The sequence below is a fragment of the Triturus cristatus genome, chromosome 4_2 (genome assembly GCF_964204655.1).
Source record: "Triturus cristatus chromosome 4_2, aTriCri1.1, whole genome shotgun sequence".
In the NCBI taxonomy this organism is placed as follows: Eukaryota; Metazoa; Chordata; class Amphibia; order Caudata; family Salamandridae; genus Triturus; species Triturus cristatus.
Genome location: NC_140586.1, coordinates 314,782,592 through 314,808,405, shown reverse-complemented (window position 1 = coordinate 314,808,405; position 25,814 = coordinate 314,782,592). Strand labels below are relative to the sequence as shown.

Sequence of the window (25,814 nt, the reverse complement as noted above, 5' to 3'; positions counted from 1 at the left end):
AGGCGGCTTTCTCTAAGCTTTTCCTCCAATTCTCCTGATCCCGACAGTACTGATCAAGCTCTCACAATCACGGGCCAAGATGATTCTCATTGCTCCAGAGTGGCCCGTCTGTGGTGGTTTACAGACCTACTCCACCGGTCTCTCCTGCCACATCTCCGTCTTCCCTGCTGGCCGGACCTTCTAACAAAGTTCGGTGGACAGATGGTGCACCCCAACTTCTTGTCGTTTTAATTTGGCGGCATGGCTCCTGACATTTGAATCTCCCTCGGGACTGCATGGAGATATTGAAAGAGGCCAAACGGACATCTACACACACTTCCTATGCATATAAATGCAAGAGATTTTGCATCTGGTGTGCATCTAAGAATGTGGATCCTACCTCCTGCAAGGAAGATGTCATCCTTCCTTACTTGCTACACTTAGCTCAATCTGGCCTTCAGTTTCATTCGAATAAAGTTCACCTGGCAGCTTTAACTGCTTATAGGAAATGTCCTTCACAAACTTTTTTTTTTTTTTAAATCCCAGTCATCAGAGATTTTCTTGAAGGATTGTAAAATGTGTTTCCTCCCATTAGGCTTCCTTCGCCTCCTTGGGAGCTCAATGTGGTTCTTTCTCGACTGATGAGGGAACTGTTTGAGCCCATTCATAAGGCTTCACTTCAGCATCTGTCTTTGAAGACTGCTTACCTTGTGGTCATAACTTCTGTCCGCAGGGTTAGGGAACTTCAGGCACTCTGTTGTAAAGAGCCATATACAGTTTTTCATTCCTCTAAGGTAGTTATGAGGACTCAGTCTAAGTTCCTCCCTAAAGTAGTTTCAGAGTTTCATGTGAACCAAACTATTACAATGGCTACATTTTTTCAGAATCCCTCTTCTCCTGCTGAGAGGTCGCTTCATTCCCTTGATGTCAGGGGGGTCTTGAAGTTCTATTTGGACAAGACTAAGGATATTTGTAGATCAGACCAGTTATTTGTAAACTATGGCTTGGTCCAGACTGGTCTAGCTACCTCCAAACAATCCATTTCTAGGTGGATTGGTTCCTGTATTCAGCTGTGTTACCAGAAAGCCAACAAGACTCTTGTTAGTAGGCCTAGGGCTCACTCTACCAGAGGTAAAGCAGCTACAGCGGCTTTAATTCGTAACGTACCTATTTCGGAGATCTGTAAGGCTGCCACTTGAAAGTCAGTCCATACATTTACTAAGCACTACTGCCTAGACACTGATGCTAGGGCAGATGCTCAGGTTGGGCAGGCTTCACTTCGGAATCTATTTGCAAAATAGTGTGGTTATTCTCTTTCTTCCACCGCTGGGGAGTTGTTTTTTGGGATTGGGCTTGCTAGTCTATTCACATGATTGACTATACACGGAAATCCCCTATAGGAGTAGGAATAGTTTCTTACCTGTAACTCCAGTTCTCTTGTAGGGGTATTTCTGTGATAGTCATAAGTAGGGGTGGGCGGAATTTGCGTAGTCGCGCTACGCAAAGCTCCGCAAAACGATAAAAAATTTCTGCGAGCACACAGAGTTCCACAAACACGCGAAATTGCTTGTTCCGACCGTTCGTGATTCCTTATTCCTGTTCGCGAACGCTGTTTGCGTGCTCGGGGAGAAATATCTCACGAACACGCATTTTTAAAGCGTGAATAGCAAAAAATTCCACGAAGCCCCGGAATTTTGGGAAATTCCGCGTTCTCCGCGGAACGCGAAATTACCCAAATTCCGCGAGCGGAACGGAATTTACCGCCCAGGCCTAGTCATAAGCCACCCGCCCGCCACCCCGTGGCGGAAACAGACGTACCCAGGACTCAGCAGGCATTGCTACTCTACGCCTTCAAAAAGAACTGAAGGTAACTGCCTCTGGCTGTGCATCATGGGATACCGGGGGTCTCTGGAGACTCTTAAAGGCACAGTATCCTTTTGCAGACACATAATGGCAGCCTATGGGGGCTTCTCTGTCCAACCCTTTCATCTCTATCATGAAAAAAGGAGTTTTGTGAAGGAGTTTTCTGTGTGTTGAAATTCAGTAAAATTACTAAATTTAAAAGTCAACTGCCTATCTTTTTTCACTTCAAGACGAAGTAATGGCCAGTGTAGCCTAGTTAGTTAGGCTGCATTATTGTCTCTTTATCGCTCAAGTGTCTATGCAGGCCTTCCTGAAGAAAGGCAGAAGATGACAACTTAAGAAGATGTATCTAATGAAGTGCTGGGGTGTCCACGCACATGGGCGGGACTATTCTCATGATTGTGACTATCACGGAAATACCACTACAAGGGAACTGGAGTTACAGGTAATGAACTATTCCTTCCATTAAAAAAAAAAAAAAGTCCCCAAACTTTCTGATTTAAAAAAAAAAAAAAAAGAAAACAATACCATATAGCATTGGTGTTCAGTCTAGGTTTCAAAAATCACAAATATTCAAATATTTATGAGCACAAATATGTATCACTATGGATTTGAATCCACTACAGATGATGAATTCTGTTTGACTTAGTCATAGATATTTGCCAATTGATTTCAGTCAAATGCTAAGGAATATATAGTATTGGATGTTCATTTTTCACACATTTAATTAGTAGGGGTTTCTTACTGGTAGTACTGGAACAATTAATGTAAATAGCTTTTTTTAACCCTATAATTAGATATTTTGGCCATTGGCCAACACTGGCTAGTTAGAGGGATTCCTTTTTAGGGCTCTCGCCCTGCGTTGCAGAGAGCAGCACTGCTCGCGCAGGCGAGAGCCCTTTTGTCCGGGGTTTGAAAACTGACCCTGGAATCGCACACGCTCGTGCATGTGCTTTTCCTTTTGGATTCCGCTATTGGGCTTTGAGTGCTTGTTTTTTTTTTAAACAAAGCATGCAATAGGCCAAAGGCGTGCGCATTGCTCCGCCCATCGCCTATTGGTGTCTGTTACGCGCACCAAAGCCCATGTGGTTTGAATTAACGTGCCCAGACACGGGCGCGATAATCGAAAACATATGGCTCACTGTGGCGCGCGCGCGCAACACTAGCGGGCGTGTCTTTTAAAAAAAAAAATAGCAACTGCTTTCGCGATCGCTTTCAGTGCCGCTTGTTTATTACTGGTTTCCCTCTTGAACCTTCAATGGCGCTGACTTAATGCTGCTTCCGAAGATGCTGCGATTATCTTCATAGTTGCATTTGCCCGAGAATAAACAGAAGAGCAGAGGAGCAGCAGTGAAGTTATTCCAGTGCAGTGACTTAAATCTTTTGTTTTCGTAGCTTCATTAGTTCTCATTCCAAGCGTCGTGCGACATGAACTGAAACGAAAAGACGCAAGTCCTGAGTTGGATTTGTTAATTTAGATTATCCCCATAGCCAAATGTTTTTTGAGACCACTGCTGGAGTGGGGGTGGGGAATGCACCCTAGAATTTCCTTACATGGTTTGTACGCTTGGTAAAGGCCGCCATTATTGTGACGGCCTATCAAAAGCGCAGCAGACATGTGAAGCCTGTTTGGCCTGGTCTGCACGAAAAGTTCTCTGAAAGAATCGGTGTCGGCCGAGCACATCTCCTCCATAATTAAATAGGCAAAGGCACTGATGTTGCTGCAGCTGGGAGCGCTAAAAATAGAGCCGCTCTCCGCCAGTGTCAAAATGCACATTAGCATGCACACAGACGCCGACTCCAATCTAGAGCTTCAGGTGTCTATCGCTCAGCCTTTTTGCCATTTCGTCTGATTTTTCTGCCAATGCAAGACTCTTGATGTGGTTGTTGGGCGAAATTACGGCAATGAAAATCGGGAATGTTCATCCAGGGGTAAGGTACTGTGATTTATGCAGCCACACTAGCAACATTCCATGTGAAAAATACAGTAGAATAGATCACCCATTTTAGCCTTCAATTTCAGCTCACAATATCATGCCATGACCTAGTGCCAGTCTCTTAAGTTTATGTTTTTTTCTGCAATCAAGTTAAAGTCCAGTACTGCACGATTGTGTATCTCTGCACTATGTTGAAGGTCATCTCCTCATGGGAGCCCATATCAATTTTCCTAGGGCACAAGTTCTAACAAGCATTTGCAATGCAATAGGTCTCGCATTATTAAAGTTTGAGCTATTAGTGTTGCATTATTTAGTAATGGCAATAGCTCAAACTTTAATAATGCGAGACCTACTGCATTGCAAATGCTTGTTTTTTATCAGGCTGCTCCCGAAGAGCTTTTCGAGCTGACGTAATTACAGGAAAGTTAAAGTGAAAGGAGCTGATAGACTTGTTCAGTGCTCTGGGCATATCTTTCCAGGGGAGGACAGAAAGCCCACTAGACACCAGGGATTTCAAAATGGCGCCAAAACAAACCAAAGGATGCAGTGGCCTTCCCCAGCATCGAGCCATACCTCTGCCTAGTGAAGTCAGTAGTGTCTTTATTCCCCCTGGGGGGGCTGATAGGAGATTTGTCTAAAAAGAAAGCACACTACATGACAGGAATATATAATTTTAAATAAAATAATGTGGTGGTCCGTCGTCACTTCTAAAGCCTCAACAGTCTTTCTGCTCCCTGGTAGTGTAACACATCCCATCCCAATGGCAAGCGAGAGGACATTTTATTCTTTTGGGTGTTGTTTTTACATATGGGCCAGAAGAGTGTGACTGACTGCCAAAATGGTGAATGGCTGCCCTTTTTGGACTTGGTAGGTTGCCACCTGGAAAAACCTACCAGACCCAGACAGTTCTGAAAACTAGACATCCGGAGAGTCCAGGGTGGTGTGCTTTGCATGGTTCCCACACCATTTTCTTACCCACGGTGTCCTGCAGACCTCAAACTTTGACTAAAAACCCACATTTACCTTACATTTCTGAGAGAAATAACTTCTGTAATCTGCGGGGAGCCACAAAATTCCTACAGCATTCTCCCCAAGTCTTTTGAAAAAAATGGTACCTCACTTGTGTGGGTGGGCCAAAAGACCTTGACACAAAAGGCCTTTTAGCCTTGTGTAGAGATCAGCAATAGCTTGTAGCTGCAAGAATTGGGTCCATGCTCGACCACCACCCATGGAAACCTACAAACAGATATTTTTTGAAAAATAGACAACTAGGGGAATCCAGGGTGGTGTTTCTTGCATGGATCCCATGAGGTTTTCTTACCCACAATCCCCTCACCTCCGCAACAGCTCCTCCTGGTGTGAGCGCCCCCCCCCCCCAGCTCACTACTACTGCCGGTCACGAGTTCGAGGCTCGCTCGCTGCACTTGGTCTGTACTGTCATGTGTATTGCCACCTGTGTCCTTCCTTCTGTTTCTGCGCCCTGTATTTCATTTGTGTGCCCTGATGTTAGCCTCCCTTTACTTTCTTTCCCCCCCCTATGATTTTGTGCACCGTTGCCCTCTGTTTCCCCCACCGCTCCTCACCCATTTTCCCCGCCGCTGCGTCCCTGCGGCCCGCCCGCTCACCCATACGCTGCCCTGCTCCCGCCTCCCAGCTGCTCCGCCCTCCCACCTCCCCATATATGCTGGCCGCGCGCAGCGGTGCCTAAGGCAAGCCCGTCTGCGCCCGTCCGTGCCTGGACCGCGCCCAGCACCAGAACCCCTGGTCCCCTCAAACGCCACATCGCCTGTCTCCGCTACGACTCCAGCACCCTCCACGCACTCAACGCCGGACGATCACGCACCTGCTGCCTGGCTGCCCCGAAGCGCACATAAGGACCCCCCCTTCTGCCGGAACTGCAGCTTCAACAGCATCCGATCCGCAAATCCACCCACCAGGAAAGAACGCAACCCCTCAGATGCATTCTCCTCAACACCCGCTCCACCTGCAAACACGCCGTTGAACTCTGGGATCTTCTCGACCTGACGGAGACCTGGCTGAACCCCTCCTTTGCACCCGATATCGCCATACCCATCCCGGACGGCTACAAGATCACCAGCAGGGACCGCACCAACGGAGTAGGAGGAGGGATCGCCATCGTCCACAGGAACACGCTCAGAGTCTCGACCAACATTGACGACACCCTCAGCACTGCCGAACACCTGCACTGCCAAATCCACACCGATCCCAACACCACCCTCAGAGGAACCCTCGTCTACAGACCACCCCCGGACCCCGACCACAGTTCAGCGACTCCATTGCCGACTTCGTCAGCACACACGCCCTCGCCTCCACGGATTACATCCTCCTCGGGAACCTGAACGACCACACGCTTGACCCCATCTTCTCCGCAAGCTCCCACTTCACCTTCAGCCACACCACCGAACTCCACTGGACCGACCATCGCTGCATCCACTTCACCTTCCGGAAAGCCACCACCGCACCCAACAGATACCTCGCCGCTGCTGGAGCAAAGTCACCGAAGACCAGCTAACCACCACCCTCGCCTGGAGCCCACCCGCCGACCCCACCGACCCAGACACCGCCGCCCGCCACCTCAGACAGTGGATCGACGACTGCACCAACACCCTCGTCCTGCTCAAGAAACCCTCCAACAGCCACAGCAGCAAGAAAACCAGCTGGTTCACTGAAGACCTCCAGGCCTCCAAGCAAACCTGCCGAAAGCTAGAGAAGAACTGGCACCGTGAACGAACACCAGACTGCTACGCAGCCCAAAAGAACGCCACCCGCAGACACCATCACCTCATCAGATCCACCAAAAGGGCCTCCTTCAAAGACCGCCTAGACAACAACGCACACAACAGCAAAGAGCTCTTCAACATCGTGAAGGAACTCGCGAACCCCAGCTGCAACACCAACGACCTCCCATCTCCGGAAAGCCATCAACATTTCCTTCGAGACAGCAACCTTACTGGAAAGCTGGAAGCACGCCGAGATCAACGCCTTACTCAAGAAACCCACAGCGGACCTCAAGAACTTCCGGCCCATCTCCCTGCTCCCGGCGAAGGTCATCGAAGTCCGTCAACAGACAACTGACTGCTACCTCGAGGAGAACAGCATCTTGGACCCGTCCCAGTCTGAGTTTCGCAGCAACCACAGCACCGAAACTGCCCTCATTGCCGCCACCGATTACATCAGGACCCTGCTAGACAACGGAGAGACCGCAGCCCTCATCCTCCTGGACCTGTCAGCCGCCTTCGACACAGTATGCTCCACACACCACACACACACACACGCCTCCACAACACCGGGATCCAAGAGAAAACCGTGGACTGGACCACCTCCTTCCTCTCCGGCAGAACACAGGGCGTCCACCTACCTTCCCCCCCCCCCCCTTCCACTCCGAAGCCACGAAGATCTGCGGCGTACCCCAACGCTGTTTAACATCTACATGGCACTGCTCGCCCACGTCGCCCGACTTCAACATCATCTCTTACACTGATGACACCCAGCCAAAACCCCACACTGCCAAAACCAACCTCCACAAAGGAATGAAGGCCGTCACCGAATGGATGAGGAACAGCCAACTGAAGCGGAACTCGGACAAGACGGAGGTACTCCTCCTTGTATCCACCCCCTCAGCCTGGGACGACTCCTGGTGGCCGACCGCACTAGGAACAGCTCCCAACACCCACCGACCACGCACGCAACCTAGGGGTCATCCTCGACTCCACCCTCTCCATGACCAAGCAGGTCAACGCCGTCTCCTCCTCCTGCTTCAACACCCTCCGCATGCTCCGCAAGATCTACAAGTTGATCCCCACCGAAACGAGAAGAACGGTCACCCAGGCCCTCGTCAGCAGCAGGCTGGACTACGGAAACGCCCTCTACGCTGGAGCCTCGGCCAAACTCCTGAAACGGCTTCAACGCATCCAGAACGCCTCCGCACGCCTGATCCTCGACATCCCTCGCCGCAGCCACATCACACCCCACCTGAGAGACCTGCACTGGCTCCCCGTCAACAAGAGATAAGCTTCAAGCTCCTCTCCCACGCACACAAGGCACTCCACAACACCGGACCTGCGTACCTCAACAGACGACTCAGCTTCTACTCCCCCACCCGCCAGCTTCACTCCGCCGACCTCTCCCTCGCCACAGTCCCTCGCATCCGAAGAGCGACCTCCGGCGGCAGATCCTTCTCCCACCTCGCCGCCAAGACCTGGAACACCCTCCCCATCCACCTACGGCAGACCCGAGACCTGCTGACCTTCAGAAGACTCCTCAAGACCTGGCTCTTCGAGCAGTAGCAGCACTACCCCCTCCTTACCCCCCCCCCCCCCACCCCCAGCACCTTGAGACCCTCACAGGTATGTAGTGCGCTTTACAAATGGTATGATTGATTGATTGACAATACCGTGCAAACCTCAAACCTTGCCAGAAATCATGCATTTTCCTTATTTCTGAAACTTCAGGAATCCACAAACTTCCTACCATGTAAGACACCACCCTGGAATCTCCTGGTTGTCAAGTTTTCAAACAGGTCTGTGGTTCTTAGGTTTTCATGGATGGTGCTACAGCCGGCCCCAAATACCCCAGCTACTCCAATTGCTTATCTATCAATGTAGCACTGTAGGGCCTTTTGTGTTGTGGTCTTTTGGGACACCCACACAAGTGGGGGTACCATTCTTAACCGAGGACATGTAGCAACTCAGGATGGAAAGAAATGTGTGGCTCCCCGCAGATTCCAGAACTTTCAGTCACATAAAAGTGAGGAAAGTGTTTTAGCAATGTTTGGCATTTGCAAGGGCTTCTGGTTAAAGAAACACTTGCCACACAAGTCCTTCTGCCTTGGATTCCCCCAGTTGTCTAGTTTTCAAAAATGTGCAAGGTTGATAGATATCCATATGTGTAGGCAGAGCCAGGGCACACAATCCACAGCTACCCACTTTGGGGGGGAAAAAGGTTGAGTGGAAAAATTTGATGTATCCAGGTTTCGTTTTGGGCCATTTGCAGCCATGGGCACTTGGCCAACCCACACAGATTGGAAGACTAGGTGGAATAGTGGTTGGAAGGAAGTTTGTGTCTCTCCACAGATTCCTGAACTTGCCATCACAGAAATGTGAGGAAATTTGTTTTTTTTTGTCAAGGTTTGAGGTTTGCAATGGATTGTGGGGAAGAAATTCTGGTGAGAGCCACTCGCATCACCCCACCTCAACCTGCAGGTGACGTGATAAAGTGCGACGTGTGTTTATCGCATTCTTCTCATATTTTCCTCTGTGGTTCTTATGCTATGACAAGAATAGAACACATTCTTTTACTATCTTACTTACCCTAGTTCACTGTAGAGTATTTGCTCCAAAGAACACTAATATAATGATTTTTTTAATAAGGGACACCACTTAATAGAATACAGTTCTAAACTATTTTTTGAAACATGCAACAATTATAACATTTTGTTAATAACAAAGTATAACTTGAACCCTCCTCTAAGTGTTCAATTATGCTGGACAAGAACCATCCAAGTGCGTTATTGATGCAAAGGTGTTGGCTTAAATCAAATAGAAAAGTTGTAAAATGGTTAAAAAATTGTAAGTTATAATAACTCATGAGTTGTACTGTTATTTTGCCCTGATGAAGCGATAGACTGAGGTTGTGATACGTATATTGGCAACATTCTGTATTATTTAATGGCAAAGAGTCAGTACAGTTGAAATAAAAGATATATTGTGATATCCTTTTGAAATAAAATACGACTTTTACATACATGTAAGTACCTCCTAAACTGGTTTTTGGTTCCTATTGCAATATAACTTAATAAGGACAGCGGAATCCACCCAACTGCTACAGAAACAAAGAAATACATAATGTAATGTGGGGACATATAGCAGGGAGGGAGGTGCATGTATCTTCCCAAACTTAGAGTGAAGGACAGAACTGTATTTTAGCATCATGATAATAGAACCAAAGACTGTGCATTAAATGTATTGCCTTCTGACCATCTGTCATTTTCTGTCTTCTAAATATTATGAACAACTATGGTATTTTATGAGAAAGGATAGTAAGACCTGACATGGCTGAGATTCACAGCTATCCTGTCCCATCTTTTGGCCATTTGGCACAATGTGTTTGTTGTTCCGTATACCGATCATTAATAGAAGCATGCAGATCCTTGGTAACATGCAAAAGTAAATGTCATTATTGCCGAACATTAAGTGAAATGCTAATTTACTTACTTGTTCAGAAATGTGAATCATGCTAAATATGAATTTCTTTTTGAAACCTATTGTCCTCGGTTAAGTCCTATGAAGGAGGAGCTGAAATTGTATTTTTTTTCCATTAAGGACCAGCGACAAACTGAATCTATCCAGCTGTTGCAATCCCAGCTCACCAACATGACACACTTGGTTTTCAATTTGTCAGAAACTGTTACAGAGTTGAAGCGAGAGGTAAATTGTACTTAGTTTCTTTTTGTCATATAAGAACATTAACTGATTATACCATACTTGGTTTATCATATTATTGTTGTAAAATGACAATGACATTAATCCCTTAATTTGCATGTTTCTCCTAACTGGTAATGTAACTTTTTTATAAGCCAACACCTTCACAATAAGAGGAAACACATCATTTCACTTTTCCTTCTCCTGTATTTGAAACTGGGTGTTTTGCCAATAGGATTTGCCAGTCCAGCCATTCCCATGGTACATTTCTTTAAGACAATCCTGTTCAGAATTCACAAAGTTTTGTGTTTGGATTACCAGTTTGCCTAATTCTTTTAATTTAACCTACTAGACGCTGAAGTATCAATTGGCCTCAGTTATTTTTCTTCTAAGTGGAACAAGGACCCCAGAACATTTGGCTAAGCCCTTTTTTCCTTTAATGCAATTTCCAAGGAGCCTTTTTCGCTTTATTTGGGTATCTTTTGATATGTGCTACCCTTTGAAAAGATTTCTGAGTAGTAGGGTTACATTTACATGTTAATTCCCTCATCTATCTTTCCTCTGTTGCTTTTTGATGGGATGAAAGCCCCTTTTGACAAATGTGCCTTCCCGGGAAAGGGAAGAAAACAAATATATAAACAGACCTGTGATATTATTTGTCTTTCAGACCGCATCATGGTAGGCCCTCTATTTCATTAAAGTATGTAAGACAGAGATAATTTCCCTGAGTAAAAAATGTGATTTCTTATGCGCACATGGTATACAGAAGGGCCAGTAGAGCCATCCCTGTGTATCTCGTAACTTGCTCATCCCCGTCTGACACATCCTGGCCTTTTTTCTTTTTAACCCCATTCTTATTTGAAAGCAAGTATTTCAACAGCAACATGGACCTTTCAAAGAATCCCTGGCTGTGGATAGCCCCCACGTTTAAGACTTCTTTGTCAATGTGTTTAGGCGACTGTCACCAAACGATTACAGAGCCAGAACAATAACAAGGCTCAATTCTAACTACTATTTTTATTTCTGTTGTCTCGCCTCTTTACAAAAGGTTGATTCGCCACTGAGCCAGCAGCCCATTATCCAAGCCAAGATGAATTGTTAGATCTCGTGTCGGGGAAGAATCAGCATTTTGCTTATGAGATGTACTCTCAGCTGCTCGGGAGACTCATCTGGTCCTTAGAAGAGTTGCACATCTCTGAGGAGACCTAAAGTGCCAGTTGATTCTAAATAGGGCATGTTCTCCCTTTCATATTTGGACTATTCCCATCAGCTGTATCTCCAGTGAATAATATGGCAACATTTTAAAGAGGTACTGCATGGAGCTGTTGCTAAGGTCAGTATCTTTGAAACTTTTTCATGAGCTCAGAGTTAGTCTTTGGGATCCTTCAGCTTCAAACACATGATTGGTGTTTGATTCCATTGGTAGAATACCTCTCTTAGATACCTGCAGACATACTGTTTATCTAAACCTCAACACAGCTGTCCACGTCCCAAAAACAACTGTTTATTAGTAGCGTTGGTCACATGAAAAATCCCTCCCTTCTCTTCCACTGATGCTTCGTCCTTGAGGAGCAATTGAGGTACTATAGATGCGTGTGGAAAACGTTGGATCCATTGATGTAATATCAACACAGAAATAAGCAACAAGATTTTATGAACTGAAAGATTATTGCTGTGAATGATGTGACTGATCTGTCAGCACATGGTTGTTCCTGCAAAGAGTCTGCAAACTACTACTCCAGCTTTTTCTCACAGGAACTAGAAATTTGCCACAAGATTTTTTTTAAAACAATACTATGGAAAGAGTTCACAAATTAAAGAAAAAAAAAGAAAGTGGATCTACTTCTGATGTGACTTGGTGAAAAAGACATTTGAAAGAACAGTTCAGACCCATTCATTTCCTCATTATTTCAAACAAAAATGACAAAAAGGAAAATTAAGGATGTTAGCACTGCTTTATATCTAGCCCCATTAACCATAAGGAGATTGCAATTTGCCTCTAGAACCCCAAGTTACATAGTTTCACGTTGTCCACCAAAAAAGCAGAGATCTCAGCAATATAGTAGACCATCATCCCTACCTATGTATAGAAATTCCGTTTTGCCTGAAATCCTCCTATTCTCCGCATCTGCATGTATTGTGGTGAGCATAGTGTCTTAGAAAATGCAGATATTTATCCAGATCTATTTCATGATGACTACATAAATTAAGCTCTCTTCAACATGTTTGGTTAGAACGTTCGGTTGACCTCTGATGTCCTCCAAACTTTAGAGCTCCAGATTAACTTAGGCAGCTGCCCAGCCACACAGTAAAGAGGATCAAACATGTGCATGCTTAAAACGAGACACACTTCATTTGTCTGAAGTGTTTTCACCTTCAGAGTGATCTGGATAGCCAGTCACTTGTGGGTTCAATCGTTCCTCTTTCGTCATAGTACTTTATGCACCACTGCACATGCAGTCCTTACTGGTATATCTCAATGGTAATTGCTACCAGAAGTCAAAGAGTGGTGCCAGAAGAGTATCATGATGAAAGTAATTTAGACATTTTTCTTCAAGACATGAAGGAGCTATTGGAGTTTCTTCTAGCAAACAAGTTGTTAGTTCCATCAACAACATTAAAAAGACTGTTAAACAGCTCAAAACAGCTCAACCTTAGAAACAAATCAAGGCAATGCTGAAGGCCCAGAGAAGCAAGAGCAAATTGTGTGAAAGAGTACTGCCTCGTTTTGGAGTTACAAACAATCTGAATGCTAGCCCAGCACCAGATTTTACGCACTTGCGTCCAGAAGACTAATTGAACACTAAAGAGCTACACTATCTGTAGTTCCCCATACTAATAGCTCAAACATACCCTCACCTGGAGGTTCGGCACTAAAGAAAAATAAATTAGTTTATGGCTACAGCTATTTCTTAACAAATCGACATCAACCCCATTGAAGAAGTTCCAGTATCAAGGAACTGTGATAAATAAAATAGCTTTGCAATCGAGGACATTTTCAATCCAGAAAAAAACAAATCTTTGTTAAAAGCCGTTCAGCGGCACACCGGTTTTAGCTCTCCTAAGGCGGTGGTCTCCTCATCTCCACTGTTCCTAATTTAGCGAGGCTGGGCCGGAATACAGGCAGTTTTGATGGTACCTCAAGAAGGCTAATTGAATAGCCATGTCTTCAGCTTCTTGCGGAATTCAAGAAGTGAGGAGGATGCCCTGAATTGTTGGGGGGAGGTCGTTCCAGGATTTGGTGGCTTGGTAGGGGAATGATCGACTTCCTGTTCTGCTTTTGTGGATGAGGGTTGTGTGTGTGAGAGTGATGCTGAGTGAAGTTGTCTGGTGGGTTGGTGAAAGTGAAGCCGGTGATTGTGGTATGCCTGTCCCGTGTTGTGTAGTGACTTGAATGCATGTGTGAGAAGTTTGAACGATTTTGGGAAGTTTATAGGGCTGATGAGCTCACCTTTTTGAACCCATGCTACAGTCAGACCTTCAATTCCTCTCTTGAAGGTAGATTTTTAATTTGTTTGTTTATAATGCACATTAATGTCAGGGCTCCATCTTCAAGGCACAGACATTAAACTACATTCAATCATGATAGCAGATTATAATATCCAAGATCTAGTTATATCAGAGGAATATAGGTCAAATATAATACAAATAAAAGGCATTAAGGTTTAGATCCTGCATTCAGAACAGTAAGTGGGACAAATGTCTTTACAAAATCTTTTAAATCGTATTTGTTTTATTTCTTTTGTTAGGTCCTTTGATTATGGATTTTTGCTTTTCTCTTCTGTATTTATTTTTCTGTTATTTGTGATTTCGTAGGTTAGATGTCTCTATCAGATGAACAAGTCACTTACCTTTGGTAACTCCTTATCTGGTAGAGACATGATCTGGCCGAAGATTCCTTACTGACCCACCCATTATCCCTGCACTGCAGACAGGCTTCTAGGGTTGGTAATGATCCTTTTCAGGGCCCTGGTTTTCAAACACACCAATGTCAGTACTCTCCATGTCTCCGCGCTTCTGGGCTGTAAAGTTGTGAAAAAGTAACTGACATTATCGTGCTGAGGTGGCATCTATGTAGGCCACGCAGAGCTGACCAACACCATCTACCAGCGTGCAGGGGTATTGCTTGAACAAAAATCGGCTAGATCATTTGTCTACCAAATAAGGAGTTACTGAAGGTAAGTAACTTGTTCTTTGGATACATAAAACAAAGGTCTCTTCAGGCCTTTTGGTACTTGTGAGACGCTGAGGCTGCATTCTGAAGATCCCCACAAGGAATGTATTTACTACCTTCACCCTTCTCTTAAGGCAAAGAACTGTAAGATCTGCCAAACCTTTTCCACAAAGACTTTGAAGGACAAAACGAATAGATTGCTTAACTGGCTTCAAAAGATCAAAGCCAAGGAAAATCCTGCCTCCGAGAAAGAGAACGAAGGTACCTCAGATAAGGCCAAAAAAGCCCAGAAAAGCGGGCTCTCTGAAGGCCATTCATTAAAACGTAGATCTGAAACTACATCAAGAAATGAAAGTCCATTTTCAGAGATCTTGCACCAATGAGGTAGAAAACTGAGACTTCCACAGCTCACTGTTAAAGATATAAACCGCAGATGCTGCTAAAAAAGGTATCTTTAGTATACACTAGAGCATTGTCATAAAAGATTCTATCCTAGATGACAGAAAACCGTTAACGCTACCATTGATGTAATTCAAGTTACCTCTGTCATCAACAGTAAGAACTGCATTGACAACATCCACACTAACTGTCATTATTGTTGACCACTGCAACAATTACATCAGCGTAGACCGAGACACCATTGATAAACCCATCTGCTCTACCATTGACTTGGCTTTCGTTGACTGCACCAGTGTCTTTGACAAAGGCTTACCTTAATCACAGAAAAAAAAATTCAGTACCATTGCTGCCTGATCACCCGTCGCCAAGTAAGGTGTTGCTTCCACCCCATGTCAGCTGGAAGATGTTGAACGCTGAGAATGACATGTGGCCATTTAGTCCTCCTTATAGCCTAATCCATCTTACTGGTATATATCGAGATGATGATGAGGAAGAGTATGTGGAAGGTGAAGATACATTTCTATGTCCACCAGATGGCTGTTAAGTTGCAAAGTAAGACTAATCGTATACTTGGATGAAAAGCACCCATATGAGCATAAGATGCAATGTCAAGAGGAAACGATCCAAGTCACTAGAGCTTGACTATTACAAAGGTTTCAGGAGCCTCCCAAAACAAGGTCACTAAAGCAGCCATTTTTCCCGCTACTGCCACCAGTATTGCAGACACATCCATCTACCCCTCTTACACAGCATACCATCCACCTCATACTCCTCAAACAAGACTTGTGTTGCATAAAGAGAGTGATGTCTATTCTGACAAGGACCGTGAGTATGAACATGTACAAAATGATGTATCGGAAGACCTGCGCTCTGAATGGGATGATTACCTAGCACCCATTTCTCCACCAGTTGCTCTATGGCTAGTAAACTTTTCACTAAATAATGTTGGAGTTTTCCATGGTCTAGTGGAACAAACATCTAAAAGAGGTGATATACCAATTCCAGTCAGGCAAGTGGATTGTTTTTTATACAGAGCCCGCTTGTAAATCAGTGAAAGCCATCCTGATTGTTAATAAAAAGTGCTTTGCGAGTCACCTGCCTATCTAATTGGACATCCCCAGACAAACTCTGTAGTGACATAGGCTGTCTTGGACTATCTTCAAACCCTGCTACTCCCGGTTCTATTTCACCTGGCAGGGAACAAGGCGGTTTGACAATCTTGGGCAAAGGATGTCCGCCATGGCAGCAAGTAGAGTGTGGGCAGCCAATTTCTTAGCAATCCTTTGTCGTTACAACAGGTAAATGTGGTCGGACAATCTCAACCTTTTGCCAGAAGACAGAAGAAAATAAGCCAAAAATATCCTTGAGGAGAAAAGGGCTTCCTCTAAACTATTAGACTGCACAATGGACATTTCGTCAACAGGTTCAGGCGGGTTGCAGTCGCTACTGTTCTCTGAAGGCAGGTCTGGTTGATGTTGTCATCATCCAGGCCAGTGGTCTAAAGTAAGGTCTTGGACATGCCCTTTGATGGAGTAGCTCTATTAGATAAACAAAGTAGTCAGTTAAGATTGATACAGTGAGATCATTTGGTGTTCTCTAGCAAAGGCTGAAGCCATCCTTTCGTGGAGTCAGAGGTCAAGGTCAGTTTTCATTTAGAAAGGGATATCGGCCTTAAAGATATCAACCCTATCAGCATCCTCAACAGCAAAATCTCGCAAGGGGTTTAAAGTGATGCGGTATGCGATGGCGCCTCCACGTGTGGACGTCCGTATCCAGCAAAGCAACTTAGCACGGTGCCACAGGTGGGGGGATAACCCTAAACCCCCTAAGAAGACCGGAGTCTAGTAGAAAGTTATACAGATGACCTGTGCACACGTTAAAGTATCAACAGTATGAGTTACTGCATGTAATGAACAAACAATTAAAACAGCGGTCAAATGACGTTTTCTTTCTTTGTGGATTTAATCGGTGAACAGATGCCCAGCCAACACGTGTTTCATCAGGGTGTGAACCCACGACTTCTTCAGGGCTAATGGACAAAAGGTCAGAAATTGAAAATCTCCCTGCCGGTTGAAATTCCGTCCCGGCTGCACAAGGGTGAGTCAATCCCAGGAAGGGCAACAAGTAGGGTAAGGTAAGTACCAGACGCAAAGCACTTAGAGTATTTGTCCATTAGCCCTGAAGAAGTCGTGGGTTCACACCCTGACGAAACACGTGTTGGCTAGGCATCTGTTCACCGATTAAATCCACAAAGAAAGAAAACGTCATTTGACCGCTGTTTTAATTGTTTGTTCATTACATGCAGTAACTCATACTGTTGATACTTTAACGTGTGCACAGGTCATCTGTAAATCATCCTCAACAGTTCTACTAGCAGCGGTATACTCGGCAGCAGGATATTCTGCAGCAATACAGCTGCATATATGAAGCAAATTCCATGAAGAAAGCCAGAAGCCCAAACTAAGGACTCCTCGAGAAGACTTGGCCATCTAGGAGAGCCGGTCGTAAAGGTTTGGCCTCAAACTCTACATCCAAAGTGATCTGATCTCCACATGTGTCTGATGTAAATGATGATTCTGCCCTTGTTAAAGAAGGGAGCTATAGAGAAAGTATTCTAAGCCCAGTGAAAATCTAGGGAATGGAGACCTAGACAAATTTAAGATCATCGGAAATTAAACAAAATACCTGAAAAAACAGTAATTCCACATGCCCACACTTCAAGACATTCTCCAGCTTCTTAATCACAGAGACTATGTGACCTCATTGCATCTCCAAAATGCATATTTCCATATATACAACCTCTGCCATAACAGTTTAAAGTCCTTACTGTGAACTTCAATTCTGCCCTTTTATTTTTACAAAATGTCTGATTCCAGTGGCCGGATATGTTAGAAGGAAAGGTCCCCAAATGTTTTCCAAACTCATCGACTGGCTAGGGAAAGCCTCTCATTACCAAGCAATCAGAAAGTTGATCAAAGTTTTTATGCAGCTTTTTGAAAATGTGAGCCTTACCCTCAACAGGGCCAAATCTTCTTTCCATCCAATCACATTTGTGGGAGCCATCTTAGATGCTATGAAAAACAAACTCCGTATATAAATGATCAACCTCGCCATCAGGGTGTTAAAACGACTGTCAGTTTCAGTTTGCCGGATATTATGCTGCATTACTCTCATCCTATTTTCCCGTCTGAATGGGGCATGTGCAAGAGGATCGGAACAAACAATTGTTTGAAACCCAGGGTTCATTTGATAAACTTATAGACATCTCTCCAAGAATGAAAGCTGATCTGCCCTTGTGAACACAGGAAACAAATATCTTCTCGACCAGATTAGCTGTTGCACCTTTATCAGCTGTTTCACATTTTAGGAGTTCTTCCAATAAAGGATCCCTTTGGTCAAGCAGAATTGTGAAAATTCTTAAGACGGCTTATCCTCCTTTGATGCTTCCACCAACATCTTGGCAGTTAAATACAGTGATATCACTGTTGAAGAAATGCTTCTCCTGGAAAATGGCATTGTTTTTGGTATTAACATTTTCAAGAAGAGTGAGTGAAAATACAAACACTTACCACTAAGGAACCATATATGCAGTTTCAAAATGATTCTCATATTAGGAACGGAGCCACAACTCATTCCAAAGGTACCAGCTGAATGTCACTTAAATGAGCCTGTGATTCTAAAGACATTCTTTCAAAATCCAAGTCCTATAGCGGAAAGAGCACTTCACCGTCCCAACGTTAGAAGAGACCTAAAATTTTATATTGACAGGAATAAAGAGCTTAGAAAAAACAAATGAATTGTTGGTACTGAATGGTACCGCTTGCTATTCCGTGTCAAGCATGTGAATCTATGAAAAATCCAGTACCGGAGAAATTACTTGTGTGACTGTAGTTCTCCAGTATTGGTATCTTTCACAAATTCACTTGTGTCCCAACCTCCTCCGCTAATGAGGCTCACCTATCGAACAAAGTTAATAGTTCTTCACACTTGCGCTAGAAAACCTGAAACATGGTAGCCTTGAGGGGAGTGGTGATCAAGATACTGAAATTTGATTTTGAAGTTTGGTTCTTTTCAAATTATGTGAATATGCTAATAAAAATGAATATCTTTAAGCCCTGGCAAGGTTTTTTTGGTACAGTACTGCTTTTTGGATTTAACGTGAGACTCCTAGCTTGACAATAGAGGAAATATTCAAAATGTTGAAGCTATGAAAGTTACCAATACCGGAAACTACAGTTGCAAGTAAATACCTTTTTTCATCTGAATGAATATTTCACATTTTGGATCCCTGAATTGAATTCATAAACAAGTGTGCTTTTCTGGAAGCAAACGAAGATGGTAAAAGTCAATGTCTCAGAATATACTGCCTTCTAACTACAACTGAATCCTGGTGCAAAGTCACGGTGGCGGACTTGAAGTGACCACTGATGTTCTTTACCTTTTACTTGTGCTGTATATCCACTATTTCCCTTTTTAAAACATAACAGGGAAGGTTTTTCAATTGTTTTGGCCTCTCAGGACGGTAGCGTAATGTAAAATGTATGACAATTACAAATTTTATATACCTTCCTTGAATCTTCTCTGTGCAAAATATGCTGGCATCCTGCACAGAGGTGGGAGATTTCATTGTTCATGAACTTAATGATGATTTGCATGACAAAGAAGTAAAATTTAAAGTAACTTCTTCATGATGAGAGACAGAATATATTTGATGTTTATTATAACTAATGGTGCGTCTCTTTGCAGTATTTCTCATTACTGTAATTTTGTGCATAAGTCCTTCAAATGTCTTAATCGCAAATAAACTGCTGGCAAACAATTGCTGCTTGCTCAGATAAATGCAGCTTTACAGTTCTTTAACAAAGTTTGCATTGAACCGATTCTTTCCAGGACCCTTTGGTTAAAAAAGCATAGCTTGTTTATGCAGATGTTTAGAAATATTCAATCTTTCACCTTGGAGCTCTGTAGGTTACTAAGAAACTCTTGCTGAATTTCTGAACAGATGTGTTTTCAGCGAAAGTTGCTAGTCTCAACTCTAGTTTATTTTGGAAAATGTAGACCTCCTTGCCTAATCTTCATAAAACCACTCTGCTGCTTGGAACATTAGCTTATCTCCAACAAAGAAGGTTTAATAAAAATGAATAATGATAGTGGATGCTCAGAGGCTCGGGCTAGGAAGTGGACCTATTCACCCCTCACAGACCACTGATATCCTCTAGCATCCTACTATGGTGCACACTGCAAGATTTGTTAACTGCAGGAGTGGTTGAATCTGTCATGGCACCCGTATGTGTTCTAAAACAAGCTGTCAGTGAAACTACTTCTGCATTTTCAGTTTGTTTTAAAAAGCCTTCAAAAGCTGTTCCACAGCAAGTTAACACCCACACCTGTCTGCTGTAGATGTAGTCTATTTGATTTCTTTTTGGGAAACGCACCCAGCTCAACTCGCAACATCACTGCCATATCTCTGATGTGTGAGGAACTGTTATTTTATTTAAAGGAGTAAAGCATGTTACTCTTTCAAACCCTTCATTTAACTAAGCTCAATAGGGAGCATCCCCAGAGCTTGTTTTAGAAGGCACAGTGACTGATCCAGAGATGAAACACAGCAAGTTGTTTTTGCGATCGTTACAATAAAAGCCCATAGGCTGAATCTGTCCTATATTCAGTTTAATTTCAACATGATTTTAGCCTTTCGAGTTGGTCAGATGCGAACTCTTTCTTGGGTCCATGTCAGCTGACTAACATTAAAGTTGACAGCACTCTGAGGATGTGTGGGATGGATATATCCACATAATGTCCATGGAGCTGATCACTATTCTTTAAGTTTGTAAAGAATCATGCCCTTCAGGTGAGTTAGTTCACAAAGGTGCAGGTTACATGTTTGCTTCACAACCATGGATGCACATCTCTCCATTTTTGGGCTCCTCTGTTAATACCATCCGCCTTCATTTGCTTTGCAGCTTAGTTTAAGCTATATATCCTGTACATAAATTACTTTTATTGGACTGATCTTTAGTACTGAAAAGAGAATGGCCATCCTGCTTCTGGAAAGGATTGTTTAACTCACTGGAAAAACTCCTTACTTCTGTTCAGTTTTCAGATGAAAGCATTTCAGTTCTAGTGGAGCCTGAGACACATGGCCCATTGCATGCACATTGATAAATACCAGTCTTCAGTTGAGACTTTTTCAGCTTCACAGCATTTAACAGTTGTACTAAGTTTATTAGTTAATAGGCACGGATCTCCAATTTTGACTGGGAGCTCTTTTCAGTCAGCTCATCATCCTTAAAAATGCAACACTGCCGATTCTTCAATGTTGGATGGTTGTGTGACAACCGTGTATCAGCTTTGAATTAATGTTCTCTCGCTATAGTAGACGTTTTCTAGTGAGACAACATGCCAGACCTACACCTTGTGTTTTGCTCTGTTTTTGATGGAGACAGTCTCTAGGCAGAATGGTTATCAATCTGGTCGAAATAGATGGGTATCATCCTCCCTTCACAAGACAAGCATTCTAGGTGGATTTCAGCCTTAATGAGCCTCATCAATAGGGTTTACTGAAGGAGTAGTAGAAAGCCAGCCATGTAAGAATGAAGACATTCCCTTTATGATGGCTTTGGTACTCTTAAGGCTGTTATTCACGCTCAATTACTTTGTCCAACTAGCCAAATGTAGGAGACAATTGAGGTTAAGGCAGAGTTTGTGAGTAGGCCAGAGCAGGTAATGGTATGCTTGCATGGCATCAACAGTGCACCACATTGATTTTTAAATAGTTTAAGAAGTGGCTTTCTGTATTATTAGTTTCAGATGTATTGAGGATTGGAAAGAGACTGAGATGAGAACCACTGGTGCCATCATGTGTTTTAACTTGATCCACAGCATACTACCCATAACTAGAATCCTTATTGAAATCATAAACACATGTGTCCCCAAGTTTGCATTCTGTACACTAGTGAATGTAAATGGTTTTACTGAAGCCGAGGAAAACTAGTTTGTTGCAAATTTCAGATTTGGTCATGCTTCATTGTTACTTTGTATTACAAAGATATTTGCCACATAAAAAATTGACAGTAAATCTTTTTCAGGTTTCAGATCGACAGAGCTATCTTGTTGTGGCTTTGGTGCTGTGTGTTATTTTGGGATTGATGGTCTGTATGCAGCGTTGCAGAAATGCCTCTCAACTCAGTGAAGATTTCACCGCTTCAATTCCAAAGAGTCATAACTACCCAAGCCCAAAAAGGTATTTAATTAGAATTTTGGGTCTGATTTTGTTTATATTACAGAATGGTTGTTAAAATTGTCGTGTGTTAAGTAGTGTGAAATTGTGCTCCTACTAGGCCCCCTGTGCACTGTGGATTTGCGTCTCTAGATATACCTAAATCTTTTTTCTTTTATAACTCCAAAAGTACCTAACAGATTTACACCAAATCACGCAAAAAACACTCATTCTGTACAAAGGTCTAGCTTTCTGACAAATTTAGCATAATTTCGTTCAGCGGTTTGGACTGTAATCGTGTCGTAAATCCCTATGAGAAATTGCATGGGGAAGCACGTTTTGGGACCTTTTTCTCATCGCCTGCTTGACGAATCACCCTGACACTTTCCAGACAGCAGCTGAAGTGAGTGGCAAGCTCGTTTTAAAAGTTTCATGAAGAGTGGTCAAATGGCGCCAAAGTTATTAGCAAAACATAAACTGCTTTTCCTATGGAAACTAGGTCCTAACTCTAACTATCATCCTCGGATCCACCCCCTCGGCCTGGGATAACTCCTGGTGGCCGACCGCACTAGGAACAGCTCCAACACCCACCGACCACGCACGCAACCTAGGGGTCATCCTCGACTCCACCCTCTCCATGACGAAGCAGGTCAATGCAGTCTCTTCCTCCTGCTTCAACCCGCTCCGCAGGATCTACAAGTGGGTCCCCACCGAAACAAGAAGAACGGTCACCCAGGCCCTCGTCAGCAGCAGACTAGACTACAGAAACGCCCTCTACGCAGGAGCCTCGGCCAAACTCCTGAAACGGCTCCAAAGCATCCAGAAAGCCTCCGCACGCCTGATCCTCTACATCCCTCGCCGCAGCCACATCACACCCCACCTGAGAGACCTGCACTGTCTACCCGTCAACAAGAGGATAACCTTCAAGCTCCTCACCCAGGCAAACAAGGCACTCCATAACACCGGACCAGCGTACCTCAACAGCCGACTCAGCTTCTACACCCCCCCCGCCAGCTCTGCTGCCCCGACCTCGCCCTCGCCACTGTCCCTCGCATCCGAAGAGTGACTGCCGGCGGCAGATCATTCTTCCACCTCGCCGCCAAGACATGGAACACCCTCCCCATCCACCTACGGCAGACCCAAGACCTACTGACCTTCAGAAAACTCCTCAAGACCTGTCTTTTCGAACAGTAGCAGCTTCCCCACCCCTTAGTGCCTTGAGACCCTTACGGGTAAGTATTGCGCTTTACAAATGCTATGATTGATTGATTGAACTACCTACTGGTGATAGCCAGTAGGTAATAAATTATGTGTGTGTATAAATATAAAAAATGATGTCTGTGTGTAAGTAATTTGGGTTATTTTATTGGCTGATGGAGGTGAAACCCTTCTTAAGCAACAACCAAAACCCGATCCAGGGAGAACCCCTAAAGTCAGTAAATTAAGCTGTGCTTAATTGTCTGGTGGTTTGGCACAAACTTAGTTAGGCTTAACTTAGAGGTACTATGTTAGGTATTTATGCTGCGCACAAACAGTAATAAAGTGAAAACACAAGAAATTCCTAAACTATGTTAGAAATATAGTATACATTTTAATAAATATAATGACACTAAAATTAATTGAATCCGATCAGTAGAACTGGAATTATGAATTTCACACATTTTAAATGAAATCTAAAAGATCAAAGTGCCAACTGCGTGTATCTGGACCCACGAAATTGAGGCAAAGTCAAAATAAAGGTTGACTGCGTTGGAGCGAGTTTCAGCTACATTAGGCTGATTGGGCCCGGTTTCCTCTTACCTTCGGCCTTAGATGAAATTCTGAAGAGAAGCTCAGAGGGGCAAGGCAGCAGACTGGAGCCGAGCAGGGAGTGTTGTGGTTGCAGTGCGGCGCTGGACGAAGTTTCAGTGAAGCCGTCAACCATCGTGGGAGAAAGCTCAGAGTGGGAAAAGCTGGATTCTCAGGCTGAGGAGGTTGTCGTCGATGATGGGGGAGCCTATTGCCTTTGAGCTGGTGAAAAGTTTTACTTTTGGGATATCTAAATCCTGCAGCGAAATGAATTTGCAAACTGTAGCTGAAGAGGGCTCCACGAGGCTGGATACCATCGAGATGTCCTGCTGAACAGGATTTGCTGATGTTAAGAAGAGCGGAGCAACGGCAAAGTCACTCCACCCGGCAATGCTCCTTGGGTGGATCGACTGGCAGGTAGGTCTCAGTCTTCGGTCTGTCGTTCTGGCACTTTTTTGTGACCATTTTTCTAAGTCCCAGGTTTTAGAGGTGGAAGGAGCAGCATGACTAACACCACTTCCAAGGGTCCTGGACTGGAGTGCACCACATGGGCATTAGGACTCCGGTAGTGTTCAAGGTCTCCCAAGCTTATGTCCTTGTAGCTCACTTAGGAGGCCAGCGAACTAGCCCTTGGAGTTACTCTGGTAGTCCACAAGCAGCAAGACAGTCCTCTAGTATCAGCAGTGCAGTCCTCTGAGGTATAAGACAGGCCTCAAACATCCATGCAGTCTTGTAGGGATCCGCTGCAGTTCTGCAGACCTAAGATAATGGCTGTAGGCACCAAATAGTTAGCACAAGAAAATGACAGCTTTCCAAAACTTACCTACAAAAAATAGAGCTTTACCCAGTTCAGGAGTATGAGGGTAGAGGTACTTAACTATACTGAAAAAAGCAAGATCCTCATTCACCATCAATTATCACACGGTTATTCAGTCGTAGATATGCAGACCTATTTTATCATTTCTGTTTTAATACACATTCATTTATAGCTTCTCAAGATCACAGGTATCATGAAATGCTTCCACAACACAAATTAGTTATACCATTTGGTGAAATCACAAGAAATTGTGTTATCAATCCTAAGCCTAACCCATGCTTAATCAACCACTATAAAAAGGAAATGTCTGAACAATAATATGAAAAGAAAGAATAGAGTGGTTTCAACAATCAAACCCAACTTTATTCCATACACTACCACAACATAAAGCATGTAAATTTCCCCTTACGCGGGTGCTATTAGGTGTCATGTAAGTCATTATTTAAGGGTTAATTCCTTTTTCTGAATCGCACCCAAGCACTCCACCGCCATGCCTACGCATTCTGATCTCTTTTGAAGGCATAATTCAATATCCTCTTCCTCTGGACCATCCAATTTCGAATAAGGTAGGTATAGTAATTACAATGTTCAATGTTGGACATATCGGCATAAAATGATTTTTACACAGTCTTTGTTGAAAGAAACATTAAGAGTGTGGAAACTAACCCTTTACATTTCACCCTTTCACTGCACATGTTTAGAATGTACCTTAATACAGGAAAACACTCATTAACATGAAGATTGCTTATAAAATAACTTTGTTGGAAGCTAAAAAACAGAAAAGGAGAGATCAGTTTCTCAATCACAAGTATTTACTTGTACAACTTCCATTTGAGGTTGCCAACAAGAAATAGTACCGCATGCTCCATGTCGCTTTTATTGTGCCCTTCGTAGGGAACAACTCACCGTATTTACTCCGGTCGGCATGTAGATGTATTCTTTTCTTTCCTTACTGTGCCCTCAGCATTTATATGCCCGCACATTCAAGGGGCTTCAGTCGTGCTTAATGTACCCTGTCTGGGGATCCGACAACTGTGTTCACTTCAGTCGGCATGTGGATGTGTCATTCGCTATCCTCTCATGATCCTCAGCATCAGTATCATTGCTCACTCGTAATGTGTTCACCGGAGGCGTCTCCTCGCTGCGGCCTCACTAACGGAGTACCCGCTTCCTCAATACGTGATCCACAATCATTGGG

General features: G+C 43.9%; 1 protein-coding gene across 5 annotated transcripts in view; it reads left to right on the top strand.

The window, feature by feature from the left end:
* SUCO (SUN domain containing ossification factor) overlaps nucleotides 1–25,814 on the top strand; it is a 580,289-nt gene that overhangs the window by 482,394 nt on the left and 72,081 nt on the right. For all 5 annotated transcript variants that reach the window (XR_014960616.1, XM_085601647.1, XM_085601645.1 and 2 more), the window contains 2 exons: nucleotides 10,121–10,225; nucleotides 21,881–22,035. Coding sequence is in view for 4 of the 5 variants with exons in the window: in XM_085601647.1 (XP_085457773.1) it covers nucleotides 10,121–10,225; nucleotides 21,881–22,035 (260 nt within the window). In the remaining variant the exon portion in view is untranslated. The remainder of the gene's footprint in view (nucleotides 1–10,120; nucleotides 10,226–21,880; nucleotides 22,036–25,814) is intronic.